We start from the raw sequence: 17,388 nt of genomic DNA, 5'->3' as shown, positions 1-17,388 counted from the left end.
CATCTGTCTTATTTTTTTTTTTTGGGGGGGGGACTAGGGATTAAACTTTGGGGACACTTAAAAACTGAGCTACATCCCCAGCCTTTAAAAAATTTTCTTCAAAAATATTTTTGTTGTAGATGGACACAATACCTTTGTTTATTTTTTTATGTAGTGCTGGGGATCAAACCTAGTGCCTTGCACATGCAAGTGCTCTACCACTGAGCCACAACCCCAGCTCACATTTTTCGTAGATGATATTGTGAACCACCTGACTCTACTGAATGCTGTTTCCTCCATTCATATTTAGACATCAAATGGATTATAGAGATCAACTTGGTTACGTTATTGGGTAACAACATGCCGTTAACCTTGAACTCCTTATCATCAGAATAGTAAATCTGTGATATGATCACTCTGCTTACAGACCTTCAGCCCTGCACAAACTTATTTCACCAAGCTTTTAAATAGCTTTTTTGGAAACCCAAGATTACCCTGTAGCACTTCTACTAGGCTTTCTCATCTATTATTCCTCCAATTTAGATGGACATATTCACATTTTATCTCTGGTTCTTAAAACATTCCTGTGTGAAGACAGGTGCCCCACCCACCTGTAGTCCCAGTTACTGCTCGAAGGCTATGTGGGAGAATCACTTGAGCCCATGAGTGACCAGCTCAGGCAACACAGTGAGACCCCACACCTTAAAATAATTTTCACCTTTTAGATGAAAGAGACCAAGGCTACATTGCTTTTCCATGATTAAATTGATGGAGGAACTAGGCACTAGTGACCAGATAGCTTTCTTCCCTACATGAACTTGATGCAATGTAAACTGAGCTCTTATAAGGTAGGAAATATTCTCTGGATCTAGTTAAGTCTTACTTTGATGGGTAAAGGATAATTGAGAAGTTTCCTTTAACCAGGGTATTAGAAGGCTAACAAAAAAAGCTAAAACTTCAAGGGGCACCTCTAAAGTAGGCCATATCCTGCCCAACTTGCCTCCTTCCTCACTCCTCCTAGTACTTTGCTAGGTCTCTTAGGAGGCTCATCAGTCAATCTTGGCTGTAGAGCAATGTGCAGTTCCAGCCCATGCCCATGCCCAACACCTCAACAAATCTATTCAATGCAGAATCCACAAAACAGCTCACACCCCATTTATTATTTAAAAATATTTTGTTACAAAAGGAAAAAAAATACAATGCAGTATAAAAGATTGACAGCGTCATCAAGTTTATTACACAATTTTCAACCTATCAGAAAGACAAACAAATCACCGACAACGGGGGGATGGGGGGGCCTTGGCCTTTTTGAGGGCTGGTTTTTTTTTTTGATTTTTTTTTTTCCTTTTTGCTATCAGGAAATAAAACTAAAATTGTCATTGAGTAAAAACAAAACGAAAATGGGGAGAAAATAATTCTCCGGGTAAACGGCTTTTCAGATATTCTATATACTGTTTTTCCTTAAACTGTCACCTTACTTGGTTTTCTCTACATTTTAAAAAGACACCCGGAGCTGCTCTCGAGGATAAGCACATCACTTAACACTTGGCCAGTTGGGCAGGGTGCCATGTTCTGAAGTGGTAGGGACAGGGTTGGGGGACAGGGGGGAAAAGCTACAACCTGTAGCCTCTGTCCCAAGGGAATGTGCCTCTCCAACCCTGGGGGATTCCCCCAGTGACTGAGGGGTGTATCAGAAACGTGCTGGGAACAGAGGAAGGGTTCAGTCCAATTCAGTCTCTCCCTTCTAAGCCAGAAGGGTCTCCAGTGACCCTATGCCTCACATGCCGTTTCATCTTACATGCCACGTCTCTTCTCACATTAGATGTCATATGCCCCGTAGATATATGCAGAAGTAGCATCACCCCATGGGTACTGCAGGACCCTATTGCTGCCGCCTTCCTCAACAGCAACCACATCACAATTTGGATGTTATGGGAAAAGCAATTCCATTTGCCCTTGTAGAAAATGGCCCCCAGAGTGCTGGTCCTTAGAACTCTGAGCTGAGTTCATTCAAGTCAGGCTTCATTTCTTCCTTGCTCCTTATCGGAGGAAGTACCTCCAGGCAGAGTGAGTGGAGCTATTACATCAATGTCAACAGATGGAAAGACACCAAATTTGTGACTTTACCTGCCTACGAGTGCTGGGTTATCCCACAATAAGTAAAAGTATGTACCTGGGGGATGCAAGCCCATGCTTACATCAAACCTGAAGAAAGAAAAGCCTATGGAAGTAGGCCATATCCTGCCCAACTTGCCTCCTTCCTCATTCCTCCTGGTACTTTGCTAAGGTTCTTCATTGCTGAGGTCCCGATATCCCCATCTCCCAATGGCAGTAGCTTCCTCTAAAACAAGGAAGCAGCCTTCTTGGGGGAAGGGCTCCATGTGTTAAATGGAAAAGCCCCAGGGAAAGGGAACGCTTCAGAGAGCTGGTTATTGCGAGAGCAACCAAGCACTAAGCAGCAGAGGGTGGCAATTGGCTCTGCCAGGCAACCTAGCAGAAAGCAACCTCAGGGCCTTCTCAGCTTAGGAGAAGGCTGGGCAGCAGGGAGTCGAAATCTCAAGTTCAGCCCTCTGGGAGGTCAGGGAAATAAACCGTCAATATGTGAGAGGGGAAAACCAAGAACAGAAGTAGCTTTTCACAAGGTATTTTCTGTTCTCCTGGTCCCTCCTCAAAGGGCTGAGAAGGTAAAGGAGTTAAACAAAGAAGTGGTATGTTAGTAAGGGGTTTGGACCCTCTTGACCCCATCAAATCTAGTGCTGAGGGCAGGACCCTGGGTATATTTTGACATACCCAGTTACTCTCCAAGATCCCGCACGGAGAATCTATTTTCTTTGGGAAGGAAGTCTTCCCATCAACCTCACCACTGCACTGCTCCTGGAGAATCAGATACGGTTCCATGGACAAAGCACCATTCTCTATGGAGACCAGGGCCTGAACATGTTGCTTTCTTCTTGTCTGCCACCCCTCCCAACCACACAAAGTCTTTAGGTTCTTTCCCCCAGCACACAGGAGTGTGGGATTGGGAGGGCTGCCAAGCCATCTTCAAACCTGTAGGGCAGAGGGTATTCCCTGGGTGTCAGGAGGGAGTTAAGGGTTTGGAGGAAGGGGAAGAGGTGGAGCGGCCTCCGTCCTTTAGTCCTGATCAAGGTGAGGAGATGCAAGTCCATTAAAAAAAACATTTGCTTCCAACCAGACTCCTGTAAGAGAATATCAGAAGAGGAGAAATAAAACACAGAGGTTACTTTCTTATCAGTAGGGGTTTGTATGAAATATGCTAGCATTTTCTTAACTTACAATGTAAGAGTTAGGAGATATAGACAGAGAATGCAAGCCCGGGTAGAAGCAAGGAAGCAGATCACCTGACACTGAGAAGCAGTGAGGGAATGGATGCAGTTGAGAAAGAGAAAAAAAGCAATAACATCTTACTTTAAGGTAGGGAGAAAACACAACACAAAGCAGTCTGAAAAGGAGATTTTGACTAGCAAAGTATAGAAACTGTTACAATTCAAGAAAAGTTGCTGTAAGGGAAAATATGGTAAGTTTAAATACTGCTTCAGAAAATCTATTCTAAGTCACAGCTTATCTTGAGGGGAAGGAAAAAAATGAAGAAATGGGAGGTACGGTGGTTAAGAAAAAAAATGTGTGTATAAAACCAAATCCATCAACCCACAAAATGTTCCAGCAGGGAGCATGAACTTCTAGTTAACTCCTAAGTTTTATTTTGTTTAAAGAAACACTGGGTAAAATAGGTTCCAAGCAATGTCCTTATAAGTAGTGCATGCTCGTGCACACACATAGGACCAGGGCTTTTTTCTTTTGGTACTGAGGATTGAACCCAGGGGTGCTTAACTACTGAGACACATCCCCAACCCTTTTGTACTTTATTTAGAGACAGGGTCTCACTGAGTTACTTAGGGCCTTGCTATGTTGCTGAGGCTGGCTTTGAACTTACAATTGTCCTGCTTTAGCCTCAGAGCCACAGGGATTACAGGCATGCGTCACTGTGCCCAGCCCCCAGAGCTTCCTAATAAGCTGTACTAAAACTCAAGAAGATTTAAGTTTTTCCACAGATGACAGCTGTGAGTGAGACCAAGAAATATACGAACATGAAGCAGGAACAACTTAAAAAAAGCAAAGCATGGAAGGAAAAGAAAATAATCAGTAGCAATTACCATCAAAGAAACCTAAAAGCCTTTGCCCAAAGGTCTGTTAATCTACTTGTCACATCACCGCCAACTTAAGGTCCCCAGTACACTCAGCCCTAGTTCCAGTATTGTATTATCTATCTGCAGATGATAGTGTGGTCAGCCTGATGATATAAAACAGCTTAATAGTCAAAAGGAAAAAGGAGAACTAAATTCAGACTTAAAATTATAGAATTTTTGCTGAGTTTAGTGGTACACACCAGTGACCCAGGAGAGTAGGGCAAGAGAATTGCAACTTCAAGGCCAGCCTCTGTAACTTAGCAAAAACATATCTCAAATTAAAAAAATAAAAAGAAATACAGACTTTATTTTTGGTTGTTGTTTTAGTATTTGGGATTGAATCCAGGGCCTTATACATGCTAGACAGAGTTTAGAATTTCCACCAAGCCCCAACTAGCAACACAGCCTACACACAAATGCTCACCTTTTATATATGCATTTTTTTTTGTACAGAGGCCTCATAACACCTGGAGGAGCTAGCCTAGGAAAAAACGCATCCATGTGGCACTTGACCCTTCTAACCCTATAATGGCACTATTTTCAGCTTGGATCTCCAATCTATATGACCTCTGTCTTGCTGCCTTCTGTAACACCTATGTAGGCAGGTATCTGTCCCATTTCCTTTTATTTTTTGTTTCACCACCCCCAGCCCCACTCCCACCCAGCCCAGCACTGCAGGTCAAACCTGGAGGCTCCTGTTTGCTAGCCTGTCCCATTTTATATAAGTGAAAACTGAAACTCTTGGTGAATTCTCCATGTCACACCATTCAGGTTTCTCAATCTTTGAACTAGATCAAAACTGAACAGAGCTCAGTTTTTCAATGGATGAGGAGGATAGGAGGAATATGGTGAGAATGATTATATTTAAAATAAAATAATATTCTAAAATAACAAGACAACCGACATAGTTGAAAACTACAGAAAACTGAAGCCAGAGAACATTCTCAAACTTCAGAACATGCACATATCCCAGGAAGAGATACGATTTGTAAACTGTTCTTACAAATCAAAATGCAGAGAATCACTAGTGTCTCAAGAACATCCAGTTCTGAAAAGTCTATGGCTACATTCTATGGTAATGTTTGAATGCAAGCAGAAATCAAACACTGCTTCAGTGGGCCAATCAGTTTTTAGGTCTAGAGCTTTGTCCTCTATCAAGGAAGGAAGAACAGAGAAGTTTGGTGCTCTATTGCCCCTGGACAGAACATACCCTTCCTGCTCAAGGACCTGTTAACAGAACAGAAATATAATTCTGTTCTTTTAACTGCTTCCACACACAGCCTGAAAAATTAAGTTTGCTAAGGTAAGTAAGATGGCCTATGTACCATCTCTGCAGTATGAAACCTCTTAAGACACAACTTGGAAAACGCAGGTTAAATTGAATCCTTAGAAAGAGAACATAAGAAATTGATATTTTGGGGTATCTTATTAATTTATTTTGGACTAAACAAAATAGAATAAAAACATATCTAAAAGATGACAAGGAAAAGCAGGGCAGTGAAAAATCTGGCTTAAAGTTAATATTCCTTATCTGGTCATAGACAAGCATCAAATGACTTTTTCTGAAAATACTATTTTAAGACTTTCAGAATTATTCAAATTGAATCATTCTCATAATGGGAGGTATTGTCCAATTTTGTAGGTGGAAAAAAATGAGGTAAAGTGACAGCTAAAGACTTAAACTGAGATGCTCGATCCCCAAAGCACTGATGGCTCAGAGGATCTCGCCTGACAATTTCCATATTCATAGCCTGCCAGGAACAAAGCCACCATGAATGGTGACATGCAGTTATATATTCTAACTAGTAAACTGAATGTGGCCCCAGAGATATAATTCATGCTTTGCACAGACCAATCAACCCCTATTTGTTAGCTCTAGGACACACACTGTGGCCTGCATGATGGGGGGTAGGGGGTGGTGGTTTTTTATCTCAAGTAACACTACAATTGTGCCAGCTCAAATGAGAAGAGGAAATAGTACTAGTACTGAAGGGTGGTACTAAACCAAGACTATTCTAATGCCTACCCTTCTGCTCACTCCCTGAGACTAAAACAGGCCCCATCTCTATATATTAAGTTGCTTTGCCAGAGGATATGTGAGCACTCCCAAAACTTAACCTGTTGCAAAATCTAGAAGCCCCACAACCTAACTGTTGGTGCCATGTGGGCTATCCTAGACTTTGTGTTGTCAAGTATTCTAGTACTTGTGGGACACAGTGGTTGAAGAATGGAGAAGGGAGGCAAACAAAAAAATCAGTAACTTCTCATCTTCTCACTTACTTGCCTCCTATGGCAGATGAAAAGAACAACTAGCTATAAGTCTATTTATAGTTTATGGCACATAAAGCCAAACAGAGCAAAAGGCAAGAGCCAAAATAAGAGTAACCGTTTCTTGTTTGTTAATAGGCTGTAACTAGACAAGACACTGATTTTTCAAATGTTTCAGTCCAGCTACTGCTCATGAACTGCAGGGACATACAAGTGGTAAGGATTTTTTTTCCCTTCTTGATCCAGTTATCCATTTATTTACCCCAAAGATGCCAAACAGAACTACTATTCTTTTCTTACCCCCCTTTAATTCCCATTATTACCCCAGAACAATTAAACAGGCAAAAGACCAAGGACATCTTTATAATATACTTCATATAAGACAAGGTAAGTAGCACCAGAGACTCACTAGTCTGCAACTGCAAAGTTGAGAACAGCTCCCAAGGTCATCAGGATCATGCAGTAGTAGCTCCCAGGAACCACACAGAGACTCCTAGCCAAAGCCTGGACTACTTTAGAGATCTCCACAGAAACAAAATCAACAACTGCTCTTGTTTCCTTGCTACAAGCTTTCTTTCAGTTAGACTGCTAACTGGCAGGCTGTAACCCAGAACTCAGGCCCTTCCCCCAAGACAGAACCTTTCTGAGAATGAAAACATGGAGAGAAGTAGAGCTGAGAGGCAGGAAGGCTAAGTCCTGCTGATGCAGCCAGAAACCCTGAATCCAGGCAATTCTAACTGAACTTTTCAATTACCTGAGTTAATCGTTTCCTCTCAACCTGACTGCTTTTGCTTAACTTAAAAAAAAAAAAAAAAAAAATGGAAACAGTACTGAAAACAAAAATATCCTTCTACATAGTCTCTAAAGTTTCAAAAGATTTTTTTCCCAGATCAGCTTTCTCTTCTGTAAAATCCCAATATTCACAATCTTTTTAATAGATACTGATTATTAAAATCATTAGTGTTGTTCCTTAAAAACTAAACAAATTAATAGTCTTGTTTTTTGTCTTCATCAGTTTTCCTATTTTTTTTTTCTTGAAGGTTTGGTGGGTTTAAAACATGATAATGACAACAACAATGGTTACCGTCTATTGATAACTTACTATGTGACAGGCACTAAGAGTGCTACATGGATTATCTCACTGAACTGTCAGCAAGCTAGTAAGATAGTTGTTTTTATTATCTTCAGTTACACATGAGGAAACTGAGGAACACAGTATCAAGGTTCATTAACGGAGGAGCTGGGATTCAACTTCTGGCATTTGACACCATGCTCTCAACCATTACGCCATGCTGTTGCTCAGATGCCAGGCTAAGGCAGTCCAGAAACCAATTAAAACAGCTTAATCTCAGGGTTAGACTGCCCCCACACAAGCAGGAAATCTGCCCCAAACATTTAGTAACTGAAGTCAAAAGTCCTTTCCACCCCGGCTGCCTTTACTTGCTTGGTGGAAAAGAAAGGAGAGGAGAAATAACAGGGAGGGGGAGGAAGACAGAGAGAGAGGAATGTTCACTATGAATAATCTTTCTTTTATAAAAGACCATCCACCAGTCAGGAAAGGAGATTCTTCCCACCTTTCTCAGTGGTGCCGGTCCCGCTCTCTATCCCGGTGTCTCTCGTGCTCCCGGTTCCTTTCTTGGAAATAATCATCATGTCGATCTTCATTATGAAGCAGATCCCGGTGCCTCCTGCTGCTCTCCCGGGACCGGCTGGGTGACCGCTCCCTGGACCGATGTCTTTTCCTATCAGAAAAGATCCTTCAGCCTCATTCAGAGAGCCTACCACATTCTTTCAAAGAGTGTGGTGTTTGTGTCTCCTAGTATTTGCTTAAACTACTCTTTCACTCCTCTACCATGGGCCTACTGTCTAAGGATCTTAGCTCTTTGAAGACTAAACTTTTTTGGGAGAATGATGACAGTTAAATTTGTTAAGATCTTTACTAATGTATCTAGCAGTGGTAAGTGTTTTTACGTGCCTTATCTGACCTCATCTTTACAACAGGTCTATAAAACTACTGCTACTATTGTTCATTTTTTAGGCGTAGATAGCACCACATAAAAAAATAAAGATATTGTGCCTAAGACTTGAACCTAGTGCTTCACACATGCTAGGCAAGTGCTCCATCACTGAGCTACAACCCCAGCCCCTATTGTTCCTTTTTTTAAAAGAAAATGACACTTGGAAGTTGTTAACTAGTCAGCAACAGAATTGAGATTCAAATAGAAGTGTGTATGATTCAAAAGCCCATGCTCTTAATATCAGTCTTTCTCCTAACTGAGCCCACGGCCTCACCAGCACAGATTCCAGTTACAACACTAATTAACGAAAGTGTGATTAACTCCTCTTAAAAAACATGAAGTCTAGGTCCACTCTTTCAGTCACATGTCAGGTCCTTTTCAGATACCCTGGGCTCCCCACCTGTCCTTCCCAAGCCATGGAAGAGTGCTGCTCATGGCTAGGAGGCTGCTGGCACAATTATTGACTCACCTGGAAGAGCTCCCGCTGGCACCCACACTGTAGGACTTGGCCTCAATGCCATGAAGACAGTCCTTAAGAGAGGAGATGAGGACACGGCAACGCTCATCATTGGCGACCCGGGACTGTTTGATAACTGCAATGGCTGTGAGCAGGGTCTCAATTGCATCACTGTAATCCCCTGACAGGAGATGGATGGGAAAGGACAAGGGTGAGCAGAGGCAGTAAACTAAGTGGACCAAAAGGAGAATTCAGGAGGACACAAACCAAAAGGAATTAGCTGCTCCAAAGAACCATGTTAAAATGGAGGAGCAGGCATGGCAAGTACAGAACTGGAGAGACAAATATTCCACTGAGCTGAATCTGACAGATGTTGCCAGATGTCAGGGATATTTGACAATATCTATTAAAAAGGTGCTTCCAGCAATTCTACTTAAAATTTTCTACTTCTGCTCACAAAAGTATGTGTGCCTAACAACGTTTCAGTGTGGTTATGTTACCTTTGATAGGATCTGGCTATATACATTAAGGAATAATGATTACAGACATAATTACATAGTTGTTAAAAGCACACAGTAAATCTGTTATGTAAACAAAGTAATCCATGTAAAGTGCTTAGTATAGTGTACCATGTGCACACTGACAGTAGCAAGACCTCAATAAATATCAGAGTTTATATATTAATAGGCTTCCAGGATATAGTAAAAAATGCAGAGGAAAACCGTTGGTCTTGTGCTGTTCCTTCTATAGAGGACTTTTGTTTTTTTAACATTGCACATTTCTACGGATTTTTAAAAAAAAATTTTTTTTAAGTTGTAGGTAGACACGATATCTCTATTTATTTATTTTTTATGTGGTGCTGAGGATCAAACCCAGTGCCCCAAACATATGAGGCTGGCGCTCTTAAACTGAGCCACAGCCCCAGTCCTCTCTGAAATACTTTTAATCTATAATTGGACTATGTGTGTACATGTATAATACATGTATCTCTCTGAAACATGTAAATAAAATATATAGTCTGGAGGATATATTCTGAGCAACACGCTATTAGGCAATTTTTTCTCACTGTATACAAACCAAGTCAGTTATGTTGTTACTGGGGGTTAAAATTTTACAGGACCGTCATCATATATGTGGTCTGTTGTAAACCAAGACATTATTGTAACTGTACTTACACATTTTTTTAAAAATTATGATGTCGTCAATAACCAGCCCTTTCATTTACCAAGTCTAAGCAATGCCTGGCTCAGGGATAATCATGGTGGAGTACTTGTGCACTACTTTTACAAGCTAAATTAAAAGCATTAAGGACGGAAAATACAAGGGTAGGTGGAATCCACACAGGGCAGTGTAAATGAGGAGTCGTAGCTTAGTTGGGAGATGTAATAAGAACAGAAAAGAGTTTCTGAAGAACTGTTATCCTGCAGAGGCTCAGGAGCCCCAGGACATCAGTTTCACTTAGGCAGGAAACACCTGTTTGTTTTACAGGCACATTCAGTGAGTATTTGTGACGTGAAAGACTGGAATAAGAACAAAAAGGGATGGAGATAAAGGATAAAGATACAGTTACAAGTTATTGGTTATCTCAGGGTGAAGGCATTGGCAGTGAAGAAGAAACAATGATTATGTTTTCTAAATTCCTCTGTACATTTGACTTGTTACAATGAACATATATTACTTTTCAATTTTAAAAGATTCACTGAAGTGGGCACATTTATAATACTAGCTACTCAGGAGGCTGGGGCAGGGATTGCAAATTTGAGATCAGCCTCGGCAACCTCAAATTTGTCTCACAAAAGAAAAAGGGCTAGGGATGTAGCTCAGTGGTAGAGCACTTGCCTAGCACATGTGACATTTTGGGTTCAGAGTTTCCAGCACCAGACACACCTACACACAAGATTTACTCAGATGCGAATATAGGTTTTTCTGGTGGGAAAAAAAAATGGAAGAGAACTCATACACCTTGTTTTTAACCTCCTCTGTGGATTCAAGTTTTGCAGCCAAAAATGAGATATTATAGAAAACAGATGTTAATACTTAGAGTTATTTCTTAGGACACTGTTCAGGTGGTAAACTCATGGGAAGTGAACACAATTCATGTCACAATGTGAAACTAAGACCACATTACTGAAGCTTTCAATAGCCTTTTCTTTTAGGAACCAAAGATTTCACACTCAGGGCTTTTAGAATTATAATTTGCTACTTCTGTCCATTTAATACAGGGAAACTGAGCTGAAAGGGCACAATATGCCTTAAGATGACATCCAATATACTTGCCTTCCAGTACAGGCTAACCATCACCTAGTTAAGGCAACATTCTATATCTGGCATTGGATCCAGTTTAGGTCTAAAGATCAACCACTGAGATGAAGACCTCCATATGTTAGGAGTTTCATTTTAAAATAAATACAACAATGTGTTAGTATCTATTAGTTGCTCATTTTGTAGGCACTAAGTTGGTTTTCATAGAGGCAGGTGTAGCCACAGGTTAAATAACACCACTGGAGTTTTCTCAAAGCCAAGAAATCCAGTTAGCTATTGCTCTTTGAAGTGTGCCACACATGATATCTAAGAGTGTACCAACTTTAACTTGTGGAACTTTTGCTGATGGAAAAACCAAAAGTAGGGAAAAGGCAGCACAGCTAAGAGTTAGTTACCTGCACTGGCTCCAGACACTGCTTTGGAAATGGCACTGCTGGAAATTGCTCTGTTTCGCTTCATGATCTCTTCAAACTCAGCTTCACTCACTGTAGAGGGCGGAGGGCCCGAATCTCGGCTGAAGGGAGATAATATCACCAATTGTCCACATCCCTTATTACTTTTACCATTTTCTATAGTACTGTATTATTTAACTATGCTCTACTGTCTTAAATTGTTCTCAGCCTGTTCAGGTATTTTATGTGTTCCTCTTCTTTTCAAGGACAGGAATTATGTCATATACTTTTGTAGTTTTGTCAGTACTCAACATTGCTAGACACTGTAGTTTTTGTTGTAGCCATTTACGGCACTCAACCTCCTTAAAAGAGGATATAAAGGATAGGGTTTGGGCCAAGTGGTTAAGATACAAACAAAAGCACTAAAGAAAAAACACTGATAAATAGTAAGTTATATTCCAAGACTCAACACTATGGCAAGTTTCCATAAGGGAAAGCATGAATATTTAGTGTTCATTTCTTCATGAAGAACAAAATGCTGAGCACTGCTGACCTAACTATTACTGGCTTAGATCTGAAGGGAACAGATGCTCCTCACCTGCCATGGTGGTTATAGGGTGTTGAGGCCTTCATGTAAGTATCTGGTGGAGGCCCCACTGTAGCATTTGGTGGGGGGAAGAAGGCTGGATTGAGGTGAAGGGCAGGTGGAATGGCCCCAGGGGGAGGTACAGCCAGATGTGGAGGTAATCGAGGAGGGGGGGGCATGAGATGCTGATAGTGGATGCCAGGAGGAGGAGGAGGGACCCCAAAGCTTGAAGACAGAGGTGGTGGGGGTGGAATTGGGGGCGGGGGCAGACCCATCAGGGGAAGGGCTGAAGGAGGGCGATTGAAGTAGGGCAGCACGCTGGGGGGCTTATCCACACGAGCAGATGAGGGTACAAGGTTCTCAGAGGGTGTGGCCCGTCCATCAGCAGAATCACTAGAATCTCGAGAGTGGGCCCGTGGAGGTATTCCTATAAGGCAAAGCACAGATAATGTTATTACCCAGGCTTCAGACATATCCTAGACCAGCTTATCCCTCAGCAAGTCATCTGACACCACACTGAGGAAGGTAACTGACTTGGCTGAGAAAAAGGAAACATTTGGTGCTGGAGCTGTAGCCCAGTAGTAGAGTGCTTGCCTCACACATGTGAGACACTGGTTTCTCCTCCCAGCACCATACATATAAATAATAAAGGTCCATATTAAAAATATTGAAAAGTAAATACAATAATATACATAATAATATAAAAATATTTTTTAAAAGGGGGGAAACATCTACTGCCTTTTCTTTAGCCTCAGAGAAAAAGGTCAAAAGCATCTCAGTTAAGAATAAACCCCAAATACTAAACTCTGCTTAAGTTTTATTTATCAAAGGATGCTTTTACTCAAAACTCTCAAAGTTTTCAGAACATAATTTACCCTTGGATTTTATATTTTTAATTCAGAATGATCTTAATAATCCATAGAAAATGACAGCACTGACGTATGTTCATTGATGTTCAGCCTAACTCTGGATGAGATGAAATCTCACAACTCTTGAAGAGTTCAGAGGCTCTCCTTAGATTAGGACTAGGTGACTTTCTCAAGCATGCTGTACTCTTGCAATGCTCTTTGCTACTAAGCTTTGGCCAGAGGATTTGGGCAAAAAAAGGGGAGGGCATGGCATAGTTTGATTTTCTTTAGCCACATACCCAAATTGGCAACTGGAAGAGAAGAGACACAATGAAGAGTATAAGACTGAAGGTTAAGTGAAAGGTAAAGAGAAATTGGGGGATAAGCCGAGAAAAGGCCTACCCACAGAATGAGCAGATGGCACACAGCTGACAGCAAAATGCTTAGCAAAAGCTTGGTAAAAAAACATGTTTCAAATTTGGGGAACTCCCACTATATTTCAATGGCCTAACTTTTGTACCCTTCAGGGTGGCCTACTGGGAACATCATCAGAGCACACTAGCATGGTGTTGTTTACGACAGGAGCAAAACTTAAAAATAAATGGAAAGGGCTGGGGATGTGGCTCAAGCGGTAGCACGCTCGCCTAGCATGCGTGCGGCCCGGGTTCGATCCCCAGCAGCACCGCATACCAACAATGATGTTGTGTCCGCCGAGAATTAAGAAAAAATAAATAAATGTTAAAATTCAAAAAAAAAAAAAAAAAAAAAAAAAAAAAAAATAAATGGAAGCATGGCTTCTAACACTATCATTTGGTTATACTTGTTTCCCAAAATTTCACAGTTTAAGCCTGGTTAATGTAGATTTCAAAAACTGTGATCATATGGCCTTGAAGTCTTGGAGATAGAAGATGCTTATCAAGTATAGAGAAAAAGAGAAGTGCTTCTCAAACTTAAACTCAGGAATCAATAACCACCACCTTGCTTTCTTTACTGTGGTACATTGCCAGTACTTGACACAGCACTCTTATTCTTCATATTTCAAATACATGGCAACCTTCCTTGAGTTCTCTCAATCGGAATAAAGTAGAAGGTTTAAGAATGTGTGATCCTCTGACATCTAACTACCTTCTCAGCTAGTTTCTTACATCTGCAAAGGTTCTGTTTTGTATCTATGCCTACAAGTCCCCAGAGAAGCAGCCATTCTTAAGCAAAGGAAATATACCAACTTTACTTAGTGAATTTAAAGAGTCTAAGTCCATGAGCATGACAGAGCAGAAATATAGCACTCAGCCACCACCATCTTTTTGACAAAGAAAGGAAACACTGAGGAGAAAACAGTTGAGAGGCAGCAATGTTACCCCCAATGCAGATGTAACTTATGCATCTCAGAAAAGTCAGGGGAAAGATGAATTTAAAAGATTCTCAAACACAAAGGACTTGGGAGCTCACACCACATCCATCTAGGCTCTCAATCTAGCTAGGAACTCTTGTTCCTATGAAAAAGAGAAAGAGCCATATTTCTACCAGAAAGATGCACCAAAGTGATAAAAGGTACCACTGTTTTTAGAGGGGACCTAAGGAGTGACAGAATGTAGTTGATGAAACTGCTATTCCCCACAGTACTAAAAGAAAAGTAAAGGCAGCTGGTTGTCTTGAGCAGGGCCTTGCAGGGCTACACCTTGTGAGGCCAGGGCAATCCAAGGTCTGGTCCTCAGATTTCAGTTTCAGAAACTTGATTTTAACAGTTTACCAGGGGTAACTGAACCCTAGAAGATTGATTCACACTAACCAAATTCACAAGAGACTGATTCATAAATCATAATGCCAATTTATTAATTTACAATGAGAAATATGACTGCCAAGCAGACCGGAATACTTGTGTCGGCTGGTCAGCGCATTCTCTTCCCAGTAGGAGAGCCTAGTTGGGAAACCAAATTAATATCAGAAGATGGCTTAGTGAGTCAGAATAAAGTGAGCAAAGTGAACTTAAGGGATACTGTTATCAAGCTAAGGTAGAACGATACAACTTTCTTAACTAATAGAATAGACTTGCCAAGAAGATGGAAATATTTGATGCCCTCTAATGTGTGCCCTCTCTTGGACAATACTAAAGAAACACTGTTAAATTCTTATTCTCAGACAGAGGATGTAGCTCAGTAATAGGCAGCTTGCCAAGCATGTGCAAGGCCCTGAGTTTGATCCCCATCACCATAAAAACAAACAAACACTTATTTTTTTTTTAAGGAAGAGAGAGAGGGAGAGAGAGAGAGAATGAATTTTTTAATATTTATTTTTTAGTTTTCGGTGGACACAACATCTTTATTTTATTTTTATGTGGTGCTGAGGATCAAACCCAGTACCCCACGCATGCCAGGCGAGCGTGCTACTGCTTGCGCCACATTCTCAGCCCCAAATACTTATTTTCTAATACTTCTTTTAGTCGACTCCTTAAAGAGCACCCTTGTAACCTATGCTAATGATGAGATTATAGCCATGATTATACATCTTAGTTACTTTTTAGGATGAATGCTTCTTGTAAATTTAAAGAGAGGCATGTCTTAAAAGTAAGTCAGTTTTTAGGCCAGGCGTGGTGGAGCATGCCTGTTAATTCTAGCAGCTTGGGAGGCTGAGGCAGGAGGATCACAAGTTTAAAGAGAGCCATAGGAACTTAGTGAGACCCTGTTTCATAATAAAAAAAATACAAAGGGCTAGGGATGTGGCTTAATGGTTAAGCCCCCATGGGTTCAAACCCTGGGTTCTTCTTCAACACGACAACAAAATGCCAATTTTTAGGAAGAAATACAGAATTCAGAGTTGACAAGAACTTTAAACATTATACATCTAGTTCACGGGGAAAGAAGCCCTATAGTGACTTGCCTAAGGTCACACAATGATGATAGAACCCATTATTATTATAATCTGAACTTCTCTGATTCTTTGAAAAAGAGCATTGCTTTTATATAAACCTCTCTTTGGCCTCCCCATCCATCATGCCACCACCCATAAGCACCAGCACCATCCCCCAAACTCCTTCATGTAGGCTGAGCCCACACTACAGAAAACAAACCCACAGCCTTCCCCCCTTCATACAGATGGTCTCCACGTACCCCCTCTTGGGACTCGGACGCACTCACGTTTCCGAGCCTGTGCCTCAAACTGTGACAGGTTCTGTCGGGTGGCCGGCCTCACATCCACTTTTTCTCCATTAAGAACTTTTCCAGGCAAGAGTTCTAATAATTTGTGAACAGAGTTTTCAGAGGCTACCACCACCTCAGCATACCTTAAAAAAGAAAAAGCAAAAACGAGCGAAATCTATTTAGATAACTGAAAGAGGAACTGAGAAATTCTCTTCCATTTTCAGTGAAAATTGGCAAAAGATACCTCACTAAATTACACACACACAAACACCTACACGCCCATTAACAAAAAAAGATGCCTTCCCATATCCTCAATTTTTTTTTTTTTTTGCATCGAAAATCAGCATTCTTTGCCCCTAAACAGATAATTTGTTCTACTACATTGCAGGTAGGTTCCCATTCTAAGGTAGTATATGCCAAGACCAGGCAGTAAATTGAGCTATGGGTAGGAAGGGTTAAAACACAGGGCCAAAATGTAGTGTAGTTGTTACCCCAATGGTCCGAAACTATAAGGGGCTTCCCAAATGCAGACCTCACCCTTTGGACTGTCCATTTGCTCGATTCTCTGCAAATTTTAACTCCACCACATCATAGACTCCTATGGAGCGAATAACCTGGATCAGCTGCTGGTCTGTGGTCCACTGAGGCCGGCAAGATGGAAACAGGAGAAATGTCAAGAGCTACACACTCCCTCCCCACCCACCCAGAATGTCCCAAACCCCGCTCCCAAACCTAGGATCTAGTCACATCATGACCTCCCCTTCCATAGGAAAACCCAAAACCCTAGCAACATTTCAATTAATGGAGGTTTTTCCATTTGTCTTTACCCATACAGAATTTCAAATCACCCCACCGCCCAATCACCATCTTTAGGAATTAAGGTTAACACCTATTTTAATATTGACTGCCATTTGGGCTGGCTGGTCATTAGTTCAAACACTGATTGCTAGCAACTTTTAGTAATAGACATGACAGGCTGGAGTTGACCACTGCCAAGAACATTACCCTCAGTATATATAGTTCCTAATTTGGAAAAAACCTCCCCACCAGCCCAAAAACATGTCACACAATAACTTTTGCAGAATAGTCACCACCTACCCCAAGTGTACTAGAGCTATCAAGGTCTTTGATCCCCATCACCCACCATTATCACAGGACCATCTAATGACCACCAAGAGTTCAAGGTGTTCACTCTGAAATCTCGTCCCACAGATGACCCTGCTAGACATAAAGCCC

General features: G+C 41.2%; 1 protein-coding gene across 4 annotated transcripts in view; it reads right to left on the bottom strand.

The window, feature by feature from the left end:
- Positions 1 to 1,193: 1,193 nt before the first annotated feature.
- Positions 1,194 to 17,388, bottom strand: part of Cpsf7 (cleavage and polyadenylation specific factor 7) — a 22,808-nt gene continuing 6,613 nt past the window's right edge. For 2 of the 4 annotated variants that reach the window (XM_078045915.1, XM_078045916.1), the window contains exons 4-10: positions 16,690 to 16,793; positions 16,123 to 16,295; positions 12,180 to 12,594; positions 11,585 to 11,703; positions 8,940 to 9,108; positions 8,027 to 8,194; positions 1,194 to 3,176 (exon numbers count right to left, since the gene is read on the bottom strand). In XM_078045915.1, the coding sequence (XP_077902041.1) occupies positions 8,032 to 8,194; positions 8,940 to 9,108; positions 11,585 to 11,703; positions 12,180 to 12,594; positions 16,123 to 16,295; positions 16,690 to 16,793 (1,143 nt within the window). In that variant the 3' untranslated portion in view covers positions 1,194 to 3,176; positions 8,027 to 8,031. Of the gene's footprint in view, positions 3,177 to 8,026; positions 8,195 to 8,939; positions 9,109 to 11,584; positions 11,704 to 12,179; positions 12,595 to 16,122; positions 16,296 to 16,689; positions 16,794 to 17,296; positions 17,374 to 17,388 lie in introns of all 4 variants that reach the window. The other 2 variants (XM_040284244.2, XM_078045918.1) reach the window with 2 other exon arrangements.

The sequence above is a fragment of the Ictidomys tridecemlineatus genome, chromosome 4 (genome assembly GCF_052094955.1).
Source record: "Ictidomys tridecemlineatus isolate mIctTri1 chromosome 4, mIctTri1.hap1, whole genome shotgun sequence".
In the NCBI taxonomy this organism is placed as follows: domain Eukaryota; kingdom Metazoa; phylum Chordata; class Mammalia; order Rodentia; family Sciuridae; genus Ictidomys; species Ictidomys tridecemlineatus.
This window is presented reverse-complemented; position numbering and strand designations above follow the sequence as displayed.